The 27,560-nt window shown below is 45.2% G+C and overlaps 1 protein-coding gene across 3 annotated transcripts in view; it reads right to left on the reverse strand.

The window, feature by feature from the left end:
- Thsd4 (thrombospondin, type I, domain containing 4) overlaps positions 1–27,560 on the reverse strand; it is a 555,183-nt gene that overhangs the window by 507,034 nt on the left and 20,589 nt on the right. For all 3 annotated transcript variants that reach the window (XM_006510906.4, XM_006510907.3, NM_001040426.3), the window contains exons 2-3: positions 23,134–23,241; positions 8,459–8,531 (exon numbers count right to left, since the gene is read on the reverse strand). In XM_006510906.4, coding sequence (XP_006510969.1) covers positions 8,459–8,531; positions 23,134–23,162 — 102 coding nt within the window. In that variant the 5' untranslated portion in view covers positions 23,163–23,241. The remainder of the gene's footprint in view (positions 1–8,458; positions 8,532–23,133; positions 23,242–27,560) is intronic.

Below are 27,560 nucleotides of genomic sequence, written 5' to 3' on the forward strand. Positions count from 1 at the left end.
AGTCCTAGATTGACAGTTTTATTCTTCCAATACTTTAGAGATATTACTGCGCTGGTATAATGAGAAGACACAGGAACCGATTCTTAATGCTGCTCCTGTGTATATAACATGGCCTTCCTGCTTTTCTAGAAACTTCGAATTGACCTCTTTGCCACTCTCCTTAGGCACATTGATTACAATCGCTACCATTTTCTTCATATTTCCAGTGCTTGAAATGCAATGCTATTGTTGGCCCATCATTTTTTGTTATACATTTGGAAAATTTCCTATTTCATTCAAGCACTTTTTCTGTCTCCCATACCTTCTCTCCTTTTGGTACCCTGGTTGCACATTGGTCCTGTCTGAAATTACTGATGCTCTGTCCATCTGTCAGAAACTCTTTTTACCATATTTCATCTTGTAGAAATTTGTCATCATATATTCAAATCCACTTGACTTTCTTCTCTAAATGTTGAGCCTGTGCGTAACCCTGCCCACTGTATTTTTCTGATTGTTGTTTTCGTTTCAAAATGTTTGACTTAGGAATATTCTATTACGTGTCTCCCGGGCCTCTGTGAGCATTCTGAGCATATGGAAAACCACTTTGGTGGGCTTACTGTCAAACTCTAAAGCACATGCGCATCTCCCCAAGTTGATAAAGATGATTGATTATACTCCTCATATGGAGGATGACATAATTTCTGCTTCTGTATATGCCCGGTAGTGGCTCAACTCACTGCTGGCCAGCCCGGGCTTGGCCACAATTAGTGTTGGGCATCTTTAGAGTCCTAAACTCTTTTATTTCAGTTCCTAGAAGTAAACCAGTGCTGTAGACACTCCAGGCAAGCCACCTGCCAATGGGCTAGACTGCGGCTCAACAGAGTCTTCTACTTTTGAGCTTTACTCTAGGATATGGTTGAGTTTTAAGAAGCAATTGGATCCTTTGGGGGCACAGTTTGGGATGACTGAACACTGAAGCAAGACTTGTCTCAGTCTTCTACAGTACATTTTAGATTGAGTTTTCAAAGTCTAGCCACCAGAGCGGACCACATCCCTATTTCTACGTGAACACTAAGCATTCTTTTCTTTCATGATTCCCAGTCATTGTTTCCTCAGCCTCAGAAGTTTTCCTCACAGGCATGTGCTGACCAGTGCCCTGCCCATGAGCTCTAAGGCCTTCCTTCTGAGAAACCCCATCCTCTCTGACCATCCATTTCAGACTCACACCACTCTGGTCTTCTCTACTCAAGCAATCTAACAGCTTCTGCCTAGAGTCCACCCAGGGCAGGAAACTCTCCCAAGGCTGTAAGCTGTCTTAGGAACTTGGGGGCAAATTAGTCAATTTCCAATCTCTTAGGGATCCCTGTCTTTCATTGCCTAAAATCCAAGAACTCCACCAACACTGGTCATGTTCTTAAGAAATACCTAAAAACATGTTGTTTCTGCTGAGGGTAAATCTACTGCCAGCTGCTCTCCTTGATGGGAAACAAGCTCACTTCTCTTGTCATGGTTGTTTGTCTTCTACACTAATGTACTGCGATCTCCTGACCATCCTTTTGCTGGTGGGCTTTTAGGGTATGTCCAGCCTGCTGTTATCATAAACCAAATGGCTATGATCACTGTTACTTGTATGTTTTAGTCCACATGTCTTTGCTTCTCCAGGGTAAGGACCTAGAAGAGAATGGGCAGGTCACAGAAGGACGAACATGGTGAGGGTTTCAAAGTGGCTCCCATTTCCAGGTTCTGCAGTTCTGACAGCTCCTGTCCTCAGAACCCTTGTCCTGTCAGCGTGTTCACTGTAGCAGCCATGGCAGTGGCATCTCAGTATCTTAATACACATTCATCCAGGGACAAATGATTCTCACCAAAAAGGCTTTTGCACACCCTTAGGGGCCATTTGGGTGTTCTCTCATATGGGCTGTCTGTTCAATACATTACTCATTTAAAACAATTTATTTTAGTGTTTATGCATATATACACAACAACAACAACATACAAGTGGAGGTCAGAGGATACCCCCTTGGGAGTCAGAGCTTCCCCACCCCCACCCCAACTGAAAGATCCAAACATTTATTCCCCTCCCCACTGCAAGATCCAACAATCACGTGGGTCATTACTAGGTTTGCCCAGTAAACCCTTTCATCCTCTGAGTCATCTACCCTCTCTGTTTTATCCATTTGTAAATTGGTTTGCTCAACTCTTCTTAATGATCAACAGAGCTCCTTTGTATATTCCAAACACGAATCTTCCGTCAAACACTCCATTATGACCTTCATCTAAATTATACTTTGTCCTTTTGTGGAGTCTTGATTTTCATAAATATTCAACTCCAACATAGTATAATCCTTTTCTACTTTATGTATCTGTTTGGTTTTTTTTTCTATAGCTCCTGTCATCTGTGCAGGCGCTCTGCCCCAAGCTACTCCCTCCAATCTTTAGTTATTAACTGTTCATCTACCTCAAATCACAAAGAGATCCTCCTATGTTTGCTCCTAGAAATGTCCGTTTTCTTTTTTTTCTCCAAATTTTTATTAGGTATTTAATTCATTTACATTTCAAATGCTATCCCCAAAGTCCCCTATACACCCCCCTACACCTCGCTCCCCTACCCACCCACTCCTACTTCTTGGCCCTGATGTTTCCCCTGTACTGGGGCATATAAAGTTTGCAAGACCAAGGGGCCTCTCAATGATGGCCAATTAGGCCATCTTCTGCTAAAAATGCAGCTAAAGACACGAGCTCTGGGGGTACTGGTTAGTTCATATTGTTGTTCCACCTATAGGGTTGCAGACCCCTTCAGCTCCTTGGGTGCTTTCTCTAACTCCTCCATTGGGGGCCCTGTGTTTCATCCAATAGCTGACTGTGGGCATCCACTTCTGTGTTTGCCAGGCACTAGCATAGCCTCACAAGAGACAGCTATATCAGGGTCCCTTCAGCAAAATCCTCCTGGCATATGCAATAGTGTCTGCATTTGGTGGCTGATTATGGGATGGACCCCCGGGTGGGGCAGTGTCTGGACAGTCCATGTTTTCGTCTCAGCTCCAAACTTTGTCTCCGGAACTTCTTCCATGGGTGTTTTGTTCCCAACTCTAAGAAGAGGCAAATTGTCCACACTTTGCTCTTCCTTCTTCTTGAGTTTCATGTGTTTTACAAGTTGTAACTTGAGTATTCTAAGTTTCTGGGCTAAAATCCACTTATCAGTGAGGGGAAAAATTCCTGAATAGAACAGCAATGTCTTGTGCTGTAAGATTGGAAATTGACAAATGGGACCTCATAAAATTGCAAAGCTTCTGTAAGGCAAAAGACAATGTCAATAAGACAAAAAGGCCACCAACAGATTGGGAAAGGATCTTTATCAATCCTAAATCAGATAGGGGACTAATATCCAATATATATAAAGATCTCAAGAAGCTGAACTCCAGAAATTCAAATAACCCCATTAAAAATGGGGTACAGGGCTAAACAAAGAATTCTCAACTGAGGAATACCGAATGGCTGAGAAGCACCTGAAAAAATGTTCAACATCCTTAGTCATCAGGGAAATGCAAATCAAAACAACCCTGAGATTCTGCCTCACACCAGTCAAAATGGCTAAGATCAAAAATTCATGTGACAGCAGATGCTAGGAGGATGTGGAGAAAGAGGAACACTCCTCCATTACTGGTGGGATTGCAAGCTTGTACAACCACTCTGGAAATCAGTCTGGCGGTTCCTCAGAAAACTGGACATAGGACTACCAGAAGATCCAGCAATACCTCTCTTGGGCATATACCATGTTCCAACTGGTAATAAGAACACATGTTCCACTATGTTCATAGAAGCCTTATTTATAATAGCCAGAAGCTGGAAAAAACCCAGATGTCCCTCAACAGAGGAATGGATACAGAAAATGTGGTACATTTACACAATGGAATACTACTCAGCTATTAAAAACAACAAATTTATGAAATTCCTAGGCAAATGGATGGACCTGGAGGGTATCATCCTGAGTGAGGTAACCCAATCACAAAAGAACTCACATGAAATGCCCGTTTTCTAAAGCACCAACAATACGAGAAGGCTTCTGTAACGGAAAGCTTTCTGTTCTTCCATAAGCTTTCCGCTCAGCATCCAACCCGGGGACAGGGTTGAGAGGGTAATCAGAGATCTTGGCTGCACTTCCCCTGGATTCCGCGCTGCCTATGACCTATCCTGAGGTCCCCTACTTGCATCATGACCTGCTTATCAGTTAGCAAAGCAAATATTTTACTTCCCTCACTCTGCTCTGTAGTGTCCCTGCTCTGTTTGTTTGAAAGTTTCTATAAACACCGGGCTGCAGAGCAGCTCCCTTTGGCCAGCAGCCCCGGCGAGGAGTTTGTATTTCCTTCCTCTAGCTTTCTTCACTTTCTACATGTTCTACAGTAACTGAGAGATTTAAATTAAAACGTGAACTTAATCACTGAGCAATTAAAATGAATTACTTTTCCACATCTAGAAGCTGAAAGACACTGTACTGGGCTCAGCTGACGAAGTGCACTGTGTGAGGATGCAGCCAGCACCCGAGTAAAGCTGGACACGGTGGCACATGTCTGTAAACCTGCTTCGGGGGAGTTAGAGACAGGAGGATCCTGGAGCCTCATTGGCTAGACAGCTTAGCCCAATCAACAACAGACAGTGAGAGCCTCTATCTCAAAAAAAAAAAAAAAGTAAAGAATAACATACAAGATTAACTTCTGCCCTCCAAACACAATTCATACAGACATACACTTGTCCTCCATACATACACAAAATACATAAATTTAATGTAAAATGGCACTATTCCATAATTTTTTTCTGTATAGAGTTTGTCTTGGCCATACTTCCTTTTTTTTCTCCTGTTCCTGGTTTCCTCTTTTTCACAAATAAAAACACACACACACACACACACACACACACACACACACACCCTCTAAAACTACAGTCATCTGCCAAGTATTAGCAATTAATGGGTGAGCAGTCTTTTGTGGGGTTGTTAATTCTGCCAGAAGAGGAGGCCTTCTGCATAGAAACATCTGGAAAGAGCTACTTACACTCGGCACCAGGTCCCCTCCGCCTGCATTATTACATAGGACAGTTCCTAAGGAGATGTAGCCAGTCACCCGAACAGCACTGAGACGTGCATAGTTTACTTGACAGCATTTACAAATTATGTCTCTTGGTCGGAATAACTTACGCTGTGGAAATGCTTCCATATGCTAAAGTTGGACACACCACAGTAACAAGGAAGAAAGGAGAGCCTTTGAGTAGCTGGCTTTTATATATACAATTGACTATAATATGTGCAAATTAATAACTCTGTCCCTAAAGAATTAACCTTTGATGGGCTTATAATTCTTTCTGCTCTTCTCTGCTAACAATCAAGAGTAGCAAATTTTACCCCACATAATAGGTCAGTGAGAATTATGAATGTATCTATGTAATGAAAACAACAAAATAGCAATTGTAAATTTCATTTTAATGTGAAACTCTATGATTTTTTCTTCCAATTCCCTGGTGTTCTTCACGTCTCAAAAGGGGATCTACCTTCAAATTCCAAAATACATGTGTGTGTGTGTGTATATATATACATGTATACACACAGAGATATATGCACATGCATGTGTGTATGTGTTCCTGTGTACACATGGGTGCCCTGTGTGTGGTATGTGCAGGTAAGGGAAAACCCTCAGTCGCCATCCACCATTTTTTTGAGACACAGTCTCTCACTAATCTGAAGTTCACCAAGTGGGCTATGATGGCTGGTCGGGAACCCCAGCCACCCTCCCATCCTTGTCTGCCCATGGTGGGATTACAAGGGCATGCCTTCATTCCTGGATTTTTAAGTATGGGTTCAAAGTTTTAAGTATTGGGATCCAACTCAGGCACCCCACTGAATAAACCATACCCTGAGCCCACAGTTAATTCCTTTCCATCCTGACTTTAGAGCAGAGGTTAGCAAACGTGGGCCCACCAGCCAAATCCAGCTCACCACCTATTTTTGTAAACAAAACTTTACTGGACCGCAGCCACGACTATTCATTTACAGGGTACCTCTGGCTGCCTCCCCCTCGCCAGGCAGAGTTAAATGAATGTGACAGAAAGTATGGCCCAGAAAGACTTACAGAATTCTGGGCAGCTCTTTATAACAGTGTTGCAGCCTGATTAATAAGCATTTCCTCAGTCTGGTCTCTTCATGGACACACTGTTGCAAGGCCAGTTAATGAGCATTTCCTTAGTCATCTCCTTGCCTGCCTAAGTGGATGCTGCTACTGCCAGCCCTGCTTTCACTGCCAGGTTTTGGGGGATCCCCAGGATGACAGGCACAGTCACAAAAAGCTCTAAGAAAACACTGAAAAGCAACCTAGCACCCAAGGAAACCCACGTGGCCTTCTTTTCTTGGACGAATGGCAAGAACCCTGGCAGCCAAGACACATGTGTTTATTATGTGCAGCGACTGCTCTGAAATGTCTTTCCCCTGAGTGAAGAAATCTATAAATGTCAAGGGGTGGAGGGAACTAGCCTTCAATTGCAAAGTTCTTAATAATACTTTGACGAGGAGGTACTACATACCAGGTTACGATACGGTTTTGCTTAGTGTTTTAAACCCAATGTTCTAAAGCAACTAATAAACCTTTCTTTTTCCGTTATCACGAAGAAGACAAGGCAGGAGGAAGACGAGGGGGTGGGCAAGATGGCTCATCGGATCATGACGCTTTCTACCAAGGCTGATGATCTCAGTTCAGTCTCCAGGGCCAGCACAGTGCATGAACGGACTTATGTTGTCCTCTGATCTCCATAGTGTGCCTTGGCATGTATGACACATACATACACATATGCACACACACACACACACACACAGTAACACTTATTTGGGAACCCAGAGATTTGATATATCTATCATTTAGGTATCTTAAATAAACAAAAAGAGATGACAAAATAATTGAATTATTTATAAACTATTTGTAGCTATGATTACATATCTGAGTATTGAGAATAACAAAAAAGAACGCTGTTAGGGCAAGTCAGTTATTAATACTAAGCATTAATGATTGAAAACACAATAATAACTTTTTAAAACCTTCTACCTATTGAAACTATGGCTGGGGGTGAGATGATAATAAAAGGCTGCAAATTCCCAAATCAATCTCGCAAAATGCTGTTTGGACCTTAGCCAGGTCCTAATCGCTCCATTAGTCAGTCATTCAACAAGTACTGGGTTGAGCACCTAGCTGTGCCAGGCATTACTCTAGAGTCAAAGTAGTGTGTGAGAAGCACTTGCATGGCTCTGACTTGCCAGTGGGGAACAAGGTACCACAGAGGCTTCTACCTGGTCCAGAAAAGCAGAACGCAAGCTCCCAGATCTAAAAGAAATTAGATAAATCAGAGGAGATCGCCACCAGCTGCTGAGACGAGGTTCGAGCCTCAGCACGCCTTCCTTTCTCAGTTCCTTTTTGATTCTGAACTTCCCCTGGGAAAGCCCTATCCTAGGAAAGGGTCCTGTCAGCTCAAAGCCACTTCAACATGAATTCTCCTCCCAGGACCCAGGGAGCTGACGGAGGCCTGAGGTACTTTGTTCGCGTGTCAGGTGTCCTGCTTCTCAGAAGCACTGACAGAGCTCCATGGCCAGGCAGCACCCAGCTGGAACATGGACATGAGGCAGGCATGAGGCAGGCAGCTTGACGAGAAGTGAGTTCCTCATGTCCCATGGGCCCAGAAAGCCGGTCTCTGGGGACTAGATTCAAGGACTGTGGTCAACTGCCTACCGCAGTGGTTCGAAAGCTTCCTAACGCTGTGACCCTTTCATACAGCTAATGTGTGGCACGCTCCAAACATAAAATTATTCTCATCGCTACTTCATGATTGTAATTTTGCTACTTTTATGAATTGTAAATATCTGATATGTAAGGTATCGTATATGTAAGATATCTGCTTTGTGAACCCATGGGTTGAGAACCACTGGTCTAGACTAATCCATGGGGAAGCATCCACAGAAGATGGGGTGGGATAACAAAAGGCCAGGTCCTTCCTTCCCTCCTTCCTTCCCAGAATCCTCCTGGCAGTAGAGACTCCCATCAGAGATCACAGCTCCATATGGAAAGGGAGGTTTCTCTCAAGCCACTTCAGCTTCTCCAATCGTCCCCTGCCTGTGACCTTGAAGGTGTGCTCGCACAGGCACCAACTCTGGCAAGCGTTCTCCACTCCTGAGCGGGGCCCCAGCTTGCAAGCTTTTGCAATGCCTTCCCACTCAACTCTAGGGACACAGACTGTAAAGTCAGCTCTGCTCTCAGATCACAGCACTGGCTTCTTATCTAGAAACCTGGAAAAGATGCAAAGACGGCAGAACATTCTAGAAACAGTGCTTCTACTCAGAATCAGCTGGGCCTCACCTCCAGGCAGAAGGAAGATAAGGGAAGTAGCCACAGTGGCCCTGCCCCCTCCGGCAGAGAAGCACAATGGCTCTGAGTGGCCGGGACTTACTTACCTTTCTGTGTTCAGTGGAAGGCTGCGGGCAGACAAGCTGAGAACCAAGCAGCAGCAGGAGGGTGCTCAGGGCACTAGGGAAGAAAAAGAGCAACAGACAGAGAGGTGAGCATGATCCTGGCAGTACCTGGAGGAAGCTGGCATCACCAGCTCATTGCTGGAAGGGAAAGGTCAGTCCACCCTGAGTCCTGAGATAAACTCGGAGAAAAGGAAAGAGCCCCACCCCAAGGACGGCCATGGCATGGGTGCAGGTGTGGGGGTCAAATCCCTGACCTATACCTCCCAACAGTGCTGTAGGTCTGAGATAACTTCTAGCAGCCTCGGTCACCCCGCTTTGAGAGATGGGATTAGCAGTTGGCTCAGGGGTATGGAGAGGGCTGAAAAAGATGGTCACCGTCCCTCGCACAGACCATAGCGCAAGCCAGTGTGTGTAGGTTAGCAGGGTAATGAGGTCAGCATGAAGAAAGGGTCTCTAGTGCTGGCCCAGGCCTGCTCCAGCATCTGTAGCCCTTTGATATCTCAACATGCTCTTCGTGGTGGGATTGACAACCTTAAGTGGGATTACTGTCACTGCCCCTGATTAGAACTTGTCATCAAGCAAAGGAAAAATACCCCTTTTAAAAAAGAGTCTGGCCCAGAGATAATAAAAAACAGTATGATATATCTAGGCATGGATCCTGATGCTGCCAGCCCCTCCCACCTGGGTGATCCTGGGCAAGCTAGCATCTCTAAACATGAAATCTTCTCATCTTCTGGGAAGATCCTGGGAAGTGGGAATGCACAGGGAGGAAGCTAGAGGAGATATGGGTGGGGTGGGGCCAGGGCTGGAGAGATGGCTCAGTCAGATGGCTTTATAGTGCTTAGCACCAAGCACAAGGAGCTAAAGATAATCACCCCAGAACCCACATATCAAAAGTCAGGTGTGGTGGTGAGAATTTGTAATCCCAATGTTGGAGAGGCAGACACAGGAGTCATCCTCGGGCTCTCTGGCCAGCCAACCTAATGTGGCTACTCAGTGAGTCTCACAGCCAGTAAGCAACCTAGTCTGAAACACAGGGGGTACAGTGCCTGAGAAATAGCATTTAAAATTGTACCCTGGCCTTCACCTGTCCATAAATGTACACACACACACACACACACACACACACACACACACACACACCAGCCACAAACACACACACATACACAAACACACACACATATACACACATACACACACATACACACACATATACATATACAAACACATACACACACACAAACACATGCACACACACACACACACATACACACACAAACACACAGAGTCTGGGCTTCTAATCAACAATGCCATTATTTTAAGCAATCTTGGATCACTGCATCTTTTGAATATTTTTAGTGCTTAACCCTAAAGGCATTTAAACTAAGTTGTACAGCAATTCCCAACCTTTTTGAGCCCTCTACCACTGAGGAGTACAAAACATTGCCCCATCCAAAAAAGCCACTGTGTGGGACTAGGAATGAGGAGAACAGAGAGTGGCAGCCAAGGCTACCGAGTTAGAGGCAGGTTCCACTCCTCCTTCAAGCAGCAGGTGTGCCACCAGGCCAACTGTATTATATGAGCGTGTAATATTAAGTTCAGGACACAAGTATGAAAGAGCTGAGCCTCTAGCTAGACCACTGCAACCCAGTAGGATTCCCTCTTGTGACCACATGCTCTATTTGCACTCTCCGATGAACAGTTACATCAGTGGTTCTCAACCTGTGGGCCGCAACCTTTGACTCAGAGCTCAACTAAGATGATCAGAAAACCCAGGTATTTACATTACAATTCATAACTGTAGCAAAATTACAGTTATGAAGTAGCAACAATAATAATTTTTTTGGTTGGGGGTCAGCACAGCACGAGGAACTGTACTAAAAGCTCACAGCATTAGGAAGGTTGAGAGCCAATGATCTACATTGTTTGGTAGCCACATGGCTTAGATTAAATAATAGATCTAGATGGTAATGTCACAGAGTCTTCAATTAACTCTAAGAATTATTTACTAAAACAAACAAAAAAATTCATCTATCGAAAACACCCCAAACACATCTTCATTGCAACATTTGGTTTCATTTGTTTCAGTTTTTAAGAAATGTCTGTTAGGGCAGTGCCTTATTCTAGATACCCCAGGCTGGGCGGGCACTCGCTGTGTAGTCCAGGTTAGCTTTGAACTCTCAGAAATCCTTCTACCTTAGCTTAGTCCCATCTGGGTGATACTGGGCATGCTCAGATCTCTAAGCCACAAATATTCTCATCTTCTGTGAGGAACGTAAAGCATGAAGCAGATGCAAAAACATCCAATACAGGCAGTAAAGTCAGAGAAGAGATGATTTCAGCACCTGGTGTTGGGAGACAGCTCGGCTGGGAAAGCACTTGAGGTATAAGTGGGGAGACAGCACTTGGGTCTCCAAAACCTCGGTGAAAAAGAGGCATGGTGGCACAGGCTTGGGTTTGTCTTCTGTTTTTTTCCTTGTGTTTAAAATATCCTTTCTCACAGAATATATCCTGATCACCTGATTGCAGCTTCCCCTCCCTCTACTCTTCCCAGGTCCTCCCCACCTCCCCTCCCATGTGTCTCTGTGTGTTTCTCTGCATAATGTCTAGCTGAGGGTATCTATATCTAGATTTGCTCCCCCTCTGCATCAGGAGGAAGCCTCTCTGATGATGCTGAACAAGGCACTGATTTGTGACTATAGCAGATGTCACTGGGGATCATTTTGTTACTATGGGGTCTTTTTTTTTTCTTTTTTAAACTAGTAGCATTTGGTCCTTGAGCTACCTAGTCTTAGGTTCTTGGTCACCCAAGCAGTGCCAGGTATGGGTTCCATCTTGTGAGATGGGCCTTTGGTTAAATCAGATATTGGTTGGCTACTCTCATAAGCTTTGAACCACCATTGCCCTAGCATACTTGGCTGGCATGACACTGTTGTAGATCAGAGGGTTTGTGGGTGGATTGGTGTTTACATTTCCCTTATACTCTCATGTGCCAAAGCATGACGAGTACCTTCCTGTAGCAAAGATGCTAGAATGTAGGGACGAAGGCTCTGTGTAGGGACCGGCTTGACTTCTCCAGTCCAGTGAGTTGTTAGGCGCTGTCTACAGCAATGGGGCCCTGCTGTCAGTTTGTAGAGAGCAGCCTGTAGTCTTGGCCACAGCCTGGGTTGTTTGGGGGTTCTCAAGAGACAATCCCTTTTCACTAATAGTTCAATTAGATTTAACCCAATTCCAGCACTGGAAACTTTATTTGTGAGAAAAGATAGCCAGTTGGGACTTAGTTGTCCCCATTATTCAGTGATTTCATTTAGATCACCCTCATATGTATGCATGTGTGTGTGTGTGTGTGTGTGTGTGTGTGTGTGTGTGTGTGTGTGAAGTTTCTACTATATTAGGTTTCCATGCTACCTTTCAAATGTCCCTTAATTTTAACTGTTTCTCCCTCAACCCCCTCTTCCCACGCTGGACCTAATCTTCCATCCCAGCCTCCCCATCCATCCATAATTACCTATTCTATTTCTCTTTCCTAAGAAGATCTACATGTTCCCTCTAGTCCCTTACACTATACCTACTCTCTATGCTTCTATGAATTGCAGCTTGGCTATCATTAAACAGCTAATTTCTACAAATGAGTGAATACATATGAAATTTGTCTTTCTGGTCTGGGATCTCTCACTCAGGGTGGCATTTTTCTAGTTCTATACATTTGTCTACAAATTTCATGATGTCATTTTTTTAATGGCTGAATAGTGCTCCATTGTGTAAATGTACCACATTTTCTTTATCCATTCTCCTATTGAGGGCCATCTAAGTTTCCTCTTTCTTGTATGAATAGAGGAACAATAGACACGGTTGAGCAGGTGTCTCTGTGGTAGATGAAGTGTCCTTTGGGTATATGCCCAAGAGTTATGCAGCTGTAACTTGAAGTAGATTGACTCCCAGCTTCCAAAGGAACTGCCATACTTATTTCCAAGGTGGCTATAGTAGTTTACACTTCCACCAGCAATATCTAAGTGTTCCTCTTACTGCACACATCCTTGCCAGTATGAGCTGTCAGGGGTTTTGGTTTTCTTTGGTTTTTGGTTTTCTTTTGTTTTGCTTTGTTGTTGAACTTATCCATTCTGACAGGTGTAAGATAAAATCTCAAAGTAGATTTTATTTGCATTTCCCTGATGGCGAAGGATGTCTAAAATGCCTTTAAGTGTTTCTCAGCCATTTGTATTACTTCTTGTGAGAATTCTCTGTTTAGATCTATGCCCCATTTTTACCTTAGTTGTTTGTTTTCTTGATATCTAGTTTCTTGAGTTCTTTATATATTTTTTTAGATATTAGCCCTTGTTGGATGTACAAATGGTAAAATAAGTAAGGGAGGGAGGGAAGGAGGGAGGGAGGGAGGGAGAGAGAGAGAGACCGACCATTCTGTAGTCTGAATAGCATGGATTTGTAATTCCAGCACTAGGAAGGGAGAGGAGGGAGGGCCTGGGGACTTTCTAGGCAGCCAACCTAGCCAAAATGTCCATCTTCAGCTCAGTGCGAATCCCTGTCTCAAACAGTTCCTAAGCAATGGCATCCTTATATGCACACACATTTATATAAACACACTTATATACATACATGTATGTATGTATGTATATATGTATATACACACACACACGCAGAGAGAGAGAGAGCGCGCAATGGACCAGAAAAGCCACCCAACATGTGCTCCAGTGTACAGAGAGACATCTGGAAATTGGCTCCCCAGACAGTTGGGAGAAGAAACATCTGGAGATTGGCTCCCCAGACAGTTGGGAGAAGATGGTACTGTCTACTTGTATCCCCACTAGATTTAGTTTATCTAAGAACTAAACACACACACACATCTCAGCTTGAGAGCATAGGCCCCCAGGTTGCATGACCTTGGTTAAACACATTCTTTCCCATACCTCAGTTGCCCAAGTCTTTAAAATGGGAATCATGAAGCCTGCCCAGGCCACCTCAAGGGAGCTAATGTTTAGGAACATACACTTTGAACCCGTGCCTGCAAATCAGCATAATTTCTAACCCAGCCGGGCACTGTTTACTCTTTTCAAAGAAAACCAGATTGGTGTGGCTTCATTACTAAGCCAGCATCAGTTCCATAAATGTGGCCATACCTCAGTCCCCAGAGCCCTTGCCTCACACAGTAGCCATAAATGTGTAGTGCCAACAGGAGCAGTTCTACGTACCCACTGGTTCCAGACTGCACTGCAGCATTCTCAGGGACAAACACAAGCGGGAGAGTCTGTGTCTTCCTGTCTCAGAACCTTCTCGAAGTTGCCTGTCCATTCCACCTCTCCCTCTCAGCTGCTCGGGGCTCTGCTTAGAGTTGTTTGTTTGTTTGTTTGTCGCCTCCTGTGAGTCTTTGTAGTTTCTGCACAGAACCACCTCATCTTCCAGCCAAGACTAGTACTTTTTCTCTAAATGACTCTTGTTAACATTTCCCCATCACTCTCTTCACATTAGAAAGTCTCACAGGGCTGGGGAAATATCACGGAGAGCAGAGTGCTTATCACTCAAGCACAGGACCTGAGTTCAGGCCCTACAGCCTGAGTGAACTGGCTGGGTAAGCTCGCTCTCCCTTGGAATGACACAGCGCTGGGGAAGAGCTCCAAGCCAGTGAGAAACACGCACACACACACATACACACACACCACATACACAGACATGCACCTCCACTCACATACACACACATAATACACATTGACACACATGCATATACCTCTACACACATGCATACACCATGCACACAAACACACACAAACACATGCGCAGATTGTAGCATGAAATTGGAGGGGGACATTGATTTTTGTCTCTGTCTTATCCCCAGTACTTAGCAGAGTGATGATACAGAAAGTACTTGATACATTGAATCAATGAATAATGTATTGAATTAATGAATAGTGCACTGAATTAATGAATGGTGCCTTGAATTAATGAGCGGTGCCTCCCATCCAGAATACTCCTGAAATTTTAGACAGATGAAACTCATGGGAATGAAAAGATTTTTATAATATCCAAAATAATGTCTAAATGTCCTTTTATAAAAGTTCCTTTTTTAAAAGAAGGGTTTAAAATTTTTTTCTATATGAAACCCACCCAAATTCTCACCAGATTTCCAAGAGACATGTCTGCTGATGTGTCACATTTCAAAGACACAACATGAACTATACTTAGATGCTCCAGTGTCTCTTTCCTTCACTAGCTGAGCCTGGTGAAGCCCAAACACATAGGAATCCCCAACAAAATCATTGTGGGATAAAAATCTTAGCTATTAAATGGGCTCTGCTCTGAATGGAATAAAATAAATTCCCCCAGAGGGGAAATTATTCTTTGGGCTGCAATAACAGCAGTCGGAGCAATATATAACCCCAGGGGCCAGAGGAAGCTCTGCCAAAGGCTGAAGGCTTCCACCCCTGCTCAGCAGAGGCTGTCTTGGGCTACCCAACCCTGCTCACACATACCTCACTAATTGATAGTCTGTCTCTGTGCCCACACTTCTTCCAAACACAGGACAACCCGGCACAAGCCCTGCTCCTCCTGACCCTGTTCCAGATGACTGCTGGAGAATGGGGGATCGTGTATGTGTCTGCGTGAGGCTCCTGGGTTATTTCACTTGGATAGTTTGCTTTGGCAAAGGGCTCTCTGCTTGCAACGTTCTGACAAATTGAAAGCTACCAGGACCTTTGGCAAATAAGTCAGGAGCTCCCCTCAATATGGAAGTGAGGAGCCACATACTTCCTAAGACTTTCTGATCCACCTTGCAGTCAAAACCACCAGTATTTCAGAGAGAGAGACAGAGAGAGAGAGAAGGAGGGGAGGCCATTTGTCCACTGCTGGCATAGGTTTCAAACACTCTATGAAAAAATAATGCTCAGTGAAATGGCACATGATTTACATCACGGAACCAGGGCTCTAGGCTTCTGTATTTGCCTTGGCCAACTCTGATGCCCTCACCCCACACCCAACCATCCAACTACAGCATGGGCTGTGTCTCCACACTGCCTAGGCCGCATCCCCTCAATGGGCTCAACACCATTTGAGCATCTCAAATACCCAAACCAGGGAAACAGGTGGGAAATACCCCTTCATTTCTTTTCTCCTTCTGTTAATCCGACCCAAGAGATACATTGGGAATGACCTAGAATTGAATCAACCTGTGCCAAAAATCTCAGCAATGACATGCAATCCCCACCTAGGGTGGCCACACCCTTGGCCCCAACACTGTCAGACACTGGATCTGCCTAGGAACAACAGTTTTATCTCTATAAACTAACTACGTGCTATTTTAATATATCCATTTTCCTTGCCAAGGCTATCCTTACCTACATAAAAAGTTCTAGGCCATCTTGGGCTACATGAGACCCTTTCAGGAAGAAGACAATAAGATGGAGAAGAGGAGGAGGAAGATAAGGAGGAGGAGGAAGAAGAGGAAATGGTGGCAGCAGTGGTAGGCAATCATGTGAATTCCAGTGTTTTAAACTAATCTATGTATTTCCCCTATTCTCTTATGCAGAGTGCTCTGCCCTTAAGGGACTTATCTTCATTATCCAGCATCATCATGTGAGTGTCATTCACGCACACAAAGTCTCCAGGCTTCTGGCGAGAGACAGAGGCTCAGACTTGTCACTGCCTCCTTCCTTCTCTCAGTTGAGACATTCACTATACAATTGTGTCCTCTTAATTTGTCTCCCATCAGGTGCCCCTGCCTGAGAAATCTGAGGATGACCCTGTATTTACGATTCTTCTGCCTCCACCATCTGAGTGCAGGGCAAACTGGGAAACTCAGTTTCAAACAATTGAGGGGAAAGAAGAACAGGGAAATGCAATCAAGCTGCAGCCAGACCAAATCCAACAGACTGTGGGGAAAGGCCAGCGTGGTCTGTGAGAAGCACATTTTATGGCATGGACTTAGACACCTCTCTAACTGCATGTGGGTTTTATTGAGTATTTACAGGTTTCCAGGGCTTGCAGCCATTCGCGTTCGCTGGGAATGCAAGGTGCTCTATCACACCACAGCTTTTGGAGACGCAGAACCCTTGGGTGAGCTCCTCTCTGTCTCTCCAACTTATGGTGTCTCCCTGAAGCCAGCAGAAAGATCAGTTCAAGGCAATTGAGGGAAGGCAAAAACAGGGGGCAGAATGAAGAGGTGGAGGGGAAAAAAAAAACAGGGAGGAAATAATAATGAAATGCTAAACGAGGGGCTGGGGTGTGGCTCAGTGGTAGCATATGGACCATCATGCTTGAAGCCCCGGGTCCATCCCCAGCACCACAGGTACAGCCCAGTGGTCTGGTTCTGTAGTACCTGCACACAGATGGTGTAGGCAGGAGGATCAAAAGCACAGGGTCCTCCACCGCTGCACAGTACATGTGAGGTCAGCCTGCGCAACATGACGTGACACCTGTGTTCAAAGAAGAAATCAAGAGGAGGAAGAGCAGGGAGGTGGAGGAGAGGAACAGAAGGAAGAGGAAAGGGGGGAAGAGGAAGAAGAGGAAGAGGAGGAGGAAAGAAAGGAGAAGAAGCAACAAATCAAAGTGAGGCTGTGAGATGCAACACTCCTCATCAGCTTTTTTTTAAGGCATCCCAGGATTCGCTGTGGGAGAGACAGCAAAGCTGGTAAAAGGAAGGCAAGGGAAAAGAAGGGCCCTACAAATTAGGGCAACTGGCTCGAAGTCTTGAGGAGGGAGGCCAAGCCTTTACCTGGGGAGGCAAGGAAAGGCTAGCTGGCAGCCCAGCAAACGCACCTTGACACGATTCAACTCCATCTCAGTACAGAATGTTCTAGCAAATCCTACAATCAAGCACTGAGTGATGAGGACGGGGTCCAGGTACGGGGCTGTGCCAGGCATAAGGCAAAAGCAACCCTGTCTGGACGCTTGCCGTCATTTTATAGGTAGGCCTTGCCAGGGCTCTCCTCCAGAAATTCATTTTATTTCCTCTGGCCTCGATGTCTGCTGTTCAGATGGCTCCCACCAGAAACCCACAGATGAGATTCCAGTAGGTTCTTCCTGGACAGACCTCCACACTCTCCCTATCAGGGTAGGAACACTCACATGCCCTGTGTTCCCAACCCTGTTTACATGGGTAGCACAGCTCAGCGAATGCACAGAATACCCAAGCGGCTTGCAGAGCCATGAATCAGAGCGGCAGCAGGAGTATTTGATGGTTGTCTCTACAAGAGTGAGCTCAATGCTGTGGAAAGACTCGCTAAAGGCAAGCAGCCAAGGGGGAGGGAGCGGCTGGCAAATTAGGTGTGGATGGGACAACTGTGGATGACTAGGGGCAGAAAAGAAAACCTGTAAAACCTAGACTAGCTCTGTCCTCAGAGCGCTTTGCAATGTCTTTAAACTCGCACACCACTTTAAAGTGGGAACCTCATTTGATGCTTACGGGTGTGGTTTGTGCAAGAAAGACGATCAGGGCCTCATGCGCAAAGAAATGCTCTTGGCCCCACATCAAAACGGTCTGTGCGCTGTGCTCGGATGAGCATGTGTTTTAAGTTTAAAGTAAACTGTTGAAGGTGTGCTCGTTCCTACGGTTTCCCTGCTGTAACCTAATTAAGTCACTGATTGTCCTGGTCAGGAATATAAAACTCTGGCCTAATTTCTTTCATATAAAAGGTAATCAGTACTTCCCGAGCTCGACAGGTCACTTGCAGTGGGTTATCCTTCGAACTGCGGGCCAGCCAATGTATGTACTGTCCCCTGAGTAGTGGTATGGGGGGCAGCTAATGCAAATCCTGGTCTGACTCGTGGTTTGTCTTGCTTGTTTGAGGTTGTCTTAAGACACGGTCTCATTACATAGCTTCAACTGTCCACCCTCCTCCAACTGTTCAGCCTCCAAGGGCTAGAACCATAGGCAGGGGCTTCCATGCCTGTCTGGCCTGCCTTAGGAACACTAGGAAGTTTAAATACTTGACTCAGTGCCTCCTCTTCCTTTTCCTCCACTTCCTCTTTCTCCTTCGTTCTACATTCCCTCCTCTTCTTTCTCACTTCCTCATCTATAGCAAAAGGAACGCTGATTCACCTCTGCCCTTTCCAATTGCCACGTAGGTCTTCACCCTGGGGGAGACCGCAGCATCCACTGACTGACTGCACCCCAGATCGCCAGCCCTATCTTGGACACTCTCACACACAGGCAAACAGTTCTCTGAGCCCACCTCCCCTCACATTCGTCCCCGGGGTCCTTTCCTACAGTCCTGAGAGCAACCACCCTTCCCGCTCTCGTTTCCTCAATCCCGTTCGGTCGTATTTCTAAGTGGAATGGCTGACAGGCATTAAAGTAATAATACTTTACTGGAGTGTATATCAAGGAAAAGAGAAACTAATGTTTTCAAAGACTAAAACCAGACACTTGACCTAAGGCCATGGACTGTAAAATCCTTAAAATGATCCAGACCTCTCCTCCGTAAGACCTATAAAATCCACCATCTAGCCGTAATGGCCCTAATTACATCTGCATTTCTTCAAAAACTACCGTTCAAAATAAAAACGGCCAAATCAGTTCTATTTCCTGCCAACGTAACCACCTCCTTGGCATTCTGTACTTCTGTTTCCTCCTTTGTTTTTATTGGAAATATGAAGTTTGTCAGCTCTGCTAAGGCACTCTGAGAAGTGGACGAAGAGCACCTGCCGCTCCGGTATGGCGGTGCCTACAAGAAAGGTAGGGCTAGCAAGATGGCTCGGTGGGTAAAGCACTTGCTAAGCAAACACGAGGACCTGAGTTCAGATCCTGAGGGTTGGGGGCATGGCGGCTGACATCTGTAATCCTAGGACTGGGGAGGTGGGGATGGGAGGATCTCTCAGGCTTGCCTAGTCAGTCAGTCTAGGGAATTGGTCCGGGTTCAGAGAGTTACTGTGTCTCACATGGAGGACCGGGAGACTAGAAGAGGCCTGGCTTGAACCTCTGGTTCTTGCATGCATTCACCACACATGCATGCACACTTGAATGCATAGGTGCATACAAGCATGCCCACATATACCACACAGCACACGCAAATGCATATATACACACAGGGCGTGTAACTTGAAGTCTTAAGAAATGCAGACACTTCTATGTCATATAGCACACTTTCTGTCTTGAAATGGATGTAGACAAATTTCACTTAAGCTGGTTTCCTCCAGTCCTTTGATCTGAGGAATTTTACTCATCCTGAAACTTCCATGTGCATCTGACCCGCCAACCAGCTCATCCAGAGTTAAAATCTTCACATATCTCCCAGAGCTGGCTTTGCCTAGGGTTCTCTGCATCACTATAGGCTCTGAGCAGAGCAGGGGTCTATGTTAACTCCGGGGCTTCACTGTCTCTTTCAATGTGGATGAAGTTGACTTTCTGTTGTTCTGTGGCTTGGCAAAGACTGGGGAGGATTTTTAAACTAAATCTCTGCCTGTGAGAATTGTGAATCCCCCTGAATTTTTTCTCCCCTCTCGGATTCTGTGCAGCACGTGTTAACGGCAACCTGCTTTCTCTCTAGGTAGAAAAATCCTCCGACTCTTCCCAGCCATCTTCACGCATTGGGTCGCTTTGATAAATATGGAAACGTGCCTGCTCCTCTCCTACCAGCTCTGTCAGAGGCACCTCACTCTTCATCGGAACCCAACCCCAACATTTGGAAGAGCATTGCAACAAAAAGCATGGTAGCACTGGTGTTATTTGCTTCATCTGTAAAATTAAAAAATGCATTTACATGGTCCTGGAGAAAAGCGTGCGCACAATGGTCGGGCCAGTGAGATGGCTTGGTGGGTAGATGTGTAATGCCCAGCAGGGTGGCATCCAAGGTCACACAGTGGAAGCAGAGAGCTGATGCTCAGACGTTATCCTCTGACCTCCACATCTCCCTCCCTCTCTCCTCTGTCTCTCTGTCTCTCTCTGTCTCTGTCTCTGTCTCACTCTCTCTCTCACACACACACACACACTTTTAAAGATATTCAGCGGGTAGTTCATGTCTGACTTATGATACAGGGGTTTAATGGAAATCTCCAGTTTTAAACTCCTGCAGAATTGCCTGCCCACCCACATAACTGACATTTTCTTTCTGCCATCCTGGCAGCAGAACCCTTGATAGAGTGCCTACCAAGAAGACCTGTCAAGGCAATCTTTGCCACAGGACCCAACACAGGGCCTGCCAAGATTCCACAGCCCCACCAGCCACGTAGCAAGGCCACATGCAGTTTCCAGTTGCTCCACCAGGCTAAGTTTAGAGGTGTAGGCAATTTCTTAGAATCCATGCCCAGTGCAGAGGTAAGAGGCAAGCCTGCTGTGAGGCCTCCCTCACATGGGGCCAACTACCACCCTAGCCCATCAATACAGAAGGGACATCCATTCAGATTCCAGGACATAAAGGAAAACATAGCAAACGGGACTTTTCCCTTGAAATGCTCTGCCTGTGTGGCCTGGGTGGTCATGTGCTTGGGGGAGCCTTTTTGATGACAGTACACTTACAGCTATTAGCTGTGTAGGGACGCCCCCTCTAATCCTCCACTGGCTTTCTCCATCCTTTCAAGGTCTGGACGTAACTTCTGATGCCTCATGACCCCACTAACTTGCCTTCAGTTCTCACTTATGTGCAGTTCTGCAGCAGCACTTTGGGACCTCCTAGTAGTCTGGCACATACTGTATGTTCAGAGATAGTGTATGATTTGGGGGTGACAGCTCAGCTGATAGAATGTTTGTCTAGTACACATCAAGTCATGGGTCCAACCCCCAGTACCCAACCTTCATGGTGGTACACACATACAATTCCAGCTCTTGGGGGGGTGGTGGAGTTAGGAAAACCAGGAGTTTAAAGGCCATCCTTGGTTTCACAAAGAGTTTAAGGCCAACCTAGGATATACAAGATCCTGTTTCAAGACAAATTTCATGTTTAAGTGGTAAGCTTTAAGTGTTAATTTAGGCTGCTCTGTTGATATCTGGATATTCCGTAGGTTGAGAATGAAACTTCCAGGCCCTCTCTTGCTGGCATGTGACATACCTATGACCCTGTCATCAATGATAAGTTTTGTAGTTCCTTCCTGTGGGATTTTGGAATTCTAGCCCACACATGACTTGCTTGTGTAAAATTTTACAAGCAACAACATAGTAAAGCACACATATACACTGCACTCCATTATATACTGGGTATGGGCTCTGAAGCATCTGCCTGGAAAATGCTGCAGCCTCACTGGGCAATTGCATGTGCTGACATCATAACACATTACAGACCGCTTGCATGTGCAGCACGAGTCACCGGAATCTGAAGCTAATGCATGGTTAGAGAGGAAGCAAGGCTAAGACACCCTGAGGGTGTGGCTCTTCAGACAGCACAGTTTTCCTTCCTCCCCTCTATACATATTGGCAATCAATTAAATGTAAAGAGCATCCCAAGACCTCAGAGTGACCTTGTCACAGAACTATCAACTGCGAGACCTTACTTGAGATGTTCAGGATGCTCAAAAAGCAATGCAGCTAAAACAAACATTGAATAAATTCAGTGTGAGGAAGATGTGTGAGAATCATTTAGAAATCCTGACTTCAAACGTTGGTATTTTAAACAACAGATTCATCGATCTGACAATGTGTAAATGTTACAAATCTGTTCCTAGAGAGTTCATTTTTATCAATAAAATCCTGTTGTCTATTTTATATATTGAGATCTCACTAGGATTTTGATGAAATAAATTTTAAATTATTATTTGTGTGGGGGTGGTGTGTGTGTGATGTAAAGTTCGGAGCACAACTTTCAGGTGTCAGTTCTCTGACCAATCTTACATCAGGTTTACAAGGCAAATGCTTTTACCTACTGAGCCATCTCACTGACCCTGATTAAATAATTTTAAAAATACCATTAGTTGACTAGACCAGGCTGGCTCTGAATTAGTCATACAGTCAGTTTCTGACTCTCATGCCACTGTTTCTTGTGTGCTGGGATTATCACCATATACAATACAGCCCAGATAATTCGATGCTGAGAGTCCAGCACAACCAACTGAGCAGGTAACCTACAGCCCCAGTTCCCTACCATCTTCTTATCTTAAGTATGAAAATGACATGCATTGCGTTTCCAATGGCTGGAGCCCTTTTCCGAGTCCACGGAGACTGCAAGACCATGTCCATAGTTTATTATCTCTGAGAGCTGATTCTCTCAAGTACAAAGTGAAAATGCAGTACTTACCCAGCTCTCCATCTGCACACACTTAACATAAGAATCAGGTTTTTAAATTAAAGTAGAAGGACATGGAAGTTTTGAGCAGAAGAAACTAGGATATTAATGATACCAGATAAGTTGTGTTAAACTCTATGGGGTCATAGCCAAGGTTACCTGTGGTCACAGAGAACCTTGAAACTTCTCAAGTTCCTTAGGTAATTCTGTTACATAAGACATGTCATATACATACAATATATAAATAGGAAGGACATTCTGAACTGCAGACAACTGCACACCTGGTCTACTGTAATGAATACTAATGATACACACAGCCAAGGGGCCAATTACTTCAAGGAACCATATAGTAAAACACAAATATCAAACACCATGTTGAGCCAAGGGGACATGCTTATTTGCTACGGTATAGACTGAACCCAGAGTCTGACCATGCTAGGCAAGTGCACACCACAGAGCTGCACCCCACGACTGTTTGTTTTTAAGAGGTTTTCTGCTCACCTGAGACAGCTCGTGAGATAGGAAACCATGATGCTGCAGGTCCAGGCTAAGACACGGGTTCCTCAGGGGTGTCCCCAGTTTTCTACAGGCTCAAGTGGTGTTCAACTCCTATAGAAATGAATGAGGTCAAATTTTAGTATCACTGGCTTAGAAAAGTTCTAGAGCCCAATCAGATGAAAGACCTGGAATTAAACAAATAAGAGAGGGTCGAAGCACGGTTCAGCAGGTAAAGACACCGGCCACCAAACATGACAGGCTAACTTTGATCCCCAGGTCCCATCCCTCATGGTGGGATGAGATAACTAACTCCCACGAGTTGTCTTCTGATGTCACCTTGGCAAACACACGCACACATGCTTGTGTACCTGTGTGTGCTTGACACACACACACAAGCTATTAAAAGAAAAAAAAAAGCCACTTTCCAGTTATGGTGACCAGGATTTCTCAGCTGAAGATGACACTGAATAAACAGGAGGGGACAGCCTTCTGGGACTCTCAGTACAATGCGTGACTATGACAGCTAATCTTCATTGCCAAGTTGAGTGTATTTAGAATCTCCTTGAATACACTCCTCTGACTGTGTCTGTGGAGTCATTTCCAGAGAGGTTTAACTGAGTAAGGAAGAGCCGTCCGGAATGTGGGAGGCACCACCCAGGAACTAGGATCCCAGACTGAAGGCAAAAGGAGACAGAGAGAGCCAGATGGCCATCAGCACTCATCTTTATCTGAGTCCTGGTTGTGAGCACCATGGGTGGTGGTGTGAATAGGAATGGCCACACAGACTTAGGTGTTTGAACGCTTGGCCCATAGCTATGGAGTAGTGCTATTGAGGAGGTGGGGCCTTGTTGGAGGAAGTGTGTCACTCTGGGGGTGAGTTTTGAGGTCTCATGCTCAACCTAGACCTAGCATCTTTTTCGCTTCTGCTGCCCACAGATCAAGATACAAAACTCTCAGCTCCTTCTCCAGCACCATGTCCGCCTGGATGCTGCCATTCTCCGTACGATGATAATGGACTAAACCTCAGAAACTGTTAACGAGTCCCAGTGAAATGTTATCCTTTATAAGAGTTGGTGTGATCATGGTGTCTCTTCACAGCAACAGAAACCCCAGCTAAGACACCCTGTGACCAAGAACACCTTGCTCTCACCATCATACCCTCCATATCACGATAAACCTCATCCTCTCAAACCGTGACAATAGACCTCTCTTCCCTTAGTTGCTTCTAGACTTGGTCACAACTGCACTGGAAATCCAGTGGCTCCTGTCTGGCTACCTGACGAGAGAAAGTCATCTGGCCTGTCTGAATGTCGGTTTCCCACCCGTATAGTATGGTAAAAGTACCGCCTAACAATTCAAAGCATGGAGTTACTCACATGGGCTATGGTACAGATGAACCTGGAGAAGAGCGCTCTAAATGAGAGAACCCCGACACAAAAAAAACACGATTTATTTATTTATTTAGTTAGTTAGTTATTTACTTTGGTTTTTCGAGACGGGGTTTCTCTGTGTAGCCCTGGCTGTCCTGGAACTCACTCTGTAGACCAGGCTGGCCTCGAACTCAGAAATTTGCCTGCCTCTGCCTCCCGAGTGCTAGCATTAAAGGTGTGCACCACCACTGCCCAGCTAAGAACACAAATTACATGACTCCATTTATAAGTTGTATTCAGAATAGAAAACCGCATGGAGACAGAGAGTAGATGAGGAGCTGTCAGGAGCTGGGGGAGGGGAGGAGGGAGGAGCTTGTAGGAAAGTACACCATTCACTCCTGGGGTCTACTAAAAGTAACATAGTAATTACCCAACACTGTGAGTAGACCAAAAACCATTAAATTGCTGATGAAATACATTATATGTCAATAAAACTGCTTAAAAATACTACCTAGGGCTTAGACTATAGCCCAGAGCTAGTGTTCAACTCCCAGCACAGAAATGAACAAACAAAAACTGCCTAAAACACCTCAGGTGAGTGTGGATTGCTGTCTATATGCAGGTGAGGGCAGGCACAAGATAAGGCTAGAGCCTGTGATTGAGCAGTGGAAAAGCAAGGTGGGCTGAGAGTTTTAGAGACAAGTACAGAGAGACAGAAAGACAGAGAGACAGAGGAGGGGGACGGAGAGGAGGAGTCAAGATGGAACCTATAGGAGAGGAAGAGGAGCCAGAACCACACAGTCCTGGGAGCCGTGAGTACTGGAGATTTCTTAGATAGATGGCTAAATAATAATCAGGATGTGTTTGCCCCATCTAGGTGTATAGTTTGTGTTTATATCAATTGAGTTTTGAGTTCTTTGTGTAGGCATTTTGTGGGTTGAGAATTTACTAATATAAATCTGACTGATAAATTACAAGCCTCTGGAAGTTTTGATTTTACCATGTTACAGGGATTGGTTGGCTGGGACTGTAAGCAGGATCTGCTGAAAGAGAAAAGCAGGTTGGGCAGCAGCCGAATGGAGACCCTGGTGGCGGGGAAACTGCCATGCTAGAAATTAGCTGGCACTAGCATAGGGGCCGTTTTTATATATTTCACGCAACAGGTGAGGTTTGCAGATGTGGTTCATCTGGTAGAATACTTAGCTAACACGCACAAAGCCCTGAGCTCCACCCCATCACCGTGTTAAGCAGGGCGAGCCTGCCTATAATCTTAGCACTTGGGAGATAGAGACAGGGGTAGGGTTCAAGACTGTGCTCGGCTACTTGGTAAGCTTGAAATGACCGTGGTGTACATGAGACAGAAGCAAAGGCTGTCGAAGGTGGTCATGGGGATTAAATGAGGAGACGTGTGAACATATGCCTGCCCAGCAGCTGGTGCAGGGAGACACTGACTGACTAAAGGGTGACTCTGGGGGTGCTCAGGCAAGAAGCAGAAGTGACACTTAGAGTATGTGATCACCACAAAATTTAGTAGGTAGAACCCCTCACCTACAAACACCACTTTATTCTGGGATCCTTGCTAGATAGAATTTCTAAAAACTGGCAAGCAAGCCAGTAGTCTGGAAGCAAAGTATAAACAGCATCAGAAAGGCCAGGTTAGGAGCCTTGGATGGAATGGAATGGAACTTGAAGGAAGAGAGGATGGCCAACCCCTGCTCCCCCCACTGCTCCTTACAGGAAAGTCAGATGCATGAAGCAAGAATACAAGGTACGGGGAGGGGGGAATGTGGGGCCACCCTCTCTCACACAAAGGCGGAGTTTTCAAAGACTTGCTCTCCACGATCTTCCCAGTCATGAGAATTGAACATGCCTATGTACAGGGGGAAAGAACCCAGATTTTAAGTTAGCACCCACCCCTCCTGAGGTTCGGGAAAGAAAGCCTCTTAACTGTAATCAGTCCTAATTACCCATCGGCAGCTCATGCAATTAATTACTCAAGGTATTGAAGGCCCTTTCAGTCTTGACTGTCAGCCAGAAGTTCCACCATGATCTACCAGGAAGATGTCAGCAAACCAGATCAGTTAAAATCCTCTCCAAATCCCAGCACAGCCTCTGCGGGTGGGTACAGGGCAGGTACGCACCAAGTCAAGGCACTGAACTTGGTAGGCAGAGCAAGCTTTGCCAAGCTCCTAAAAACCACTGGCTAATAAATATTTACTCACGAAGAGATGTGTTTGGGTCCCCTCCACAGTGCAAGAGATGGGGAGGTATCAAGATTAACTCACAAGGACAAGTACTGGAAACCTTCAATCTATAATATGTAACAAATATATGGGACAGAGCATGCAAGAGAGGGCCAGGTGCTATGTAAAGGACCCAGAAAGAGGACTCAGGTGGCCTAGGGCCGTGAACTTATCATCTTCCACACACCATGCCCGGTTTGCGCGTGCTGGGATTGAACATAGAGTCTCACGCATGCAAGGCAAACACTCTGCACAGGCTGAAACAGCTCTAGAACCTGTCACCATTGATGGCGCCATTCCAATCTCCCTCCATGTGCTTTAAGGGATTTACCCATCAGTAGGAAGGCATCCATTTGCATGCCATTTAAAACATAGCTTCTTTCATCTTTGCTTCACCTCTTTAAAACTTATATTTGGAGTATATTTTTATGTGGCTGGATAACACATTGATAGGTAAAAATAAATAAGTAGCCAAACATCCTGGAGCTGGATGCTCAATTACATTTTGACTAATGCTTAAAAATAAAAAAATTAACTTCAAACTTAAAAAAAAAAGACACTACTTCTTTTGATTAATTTCTTAGTTTTGAGACAGTCTTACTAAGTGATGATGACCTTGAACTTCTGGTCCTCCTGCCTCAGACTTCAAAGTTCTGGAATCTGCTACACCCAGCTCCTCATCAGATTTCATTAGTCGTCCCTACCTCCAGTTTGGGAGCTTCCTGTGGGAGAACTGCAAGCTCTGTCACTTCCTTGGCTTCCATGAGGTATCTTCTACCCAACCAACTCTGTTTATCTAACTGTGTGTCCCCACCTC

This window comes from Mus musculus, chromosome 9 (assembly GCF_000001635.26).
Source record: "Mus musculus strain C57BL/6J chromosome 9, GRCm38.p6 C57BL/6J".
Classification (NCBI taxonomy): Eukaryota; Metazoa; Chordata; class Mammalia; order Rodentia; family Muridae; genus Mus; species Mus musculus.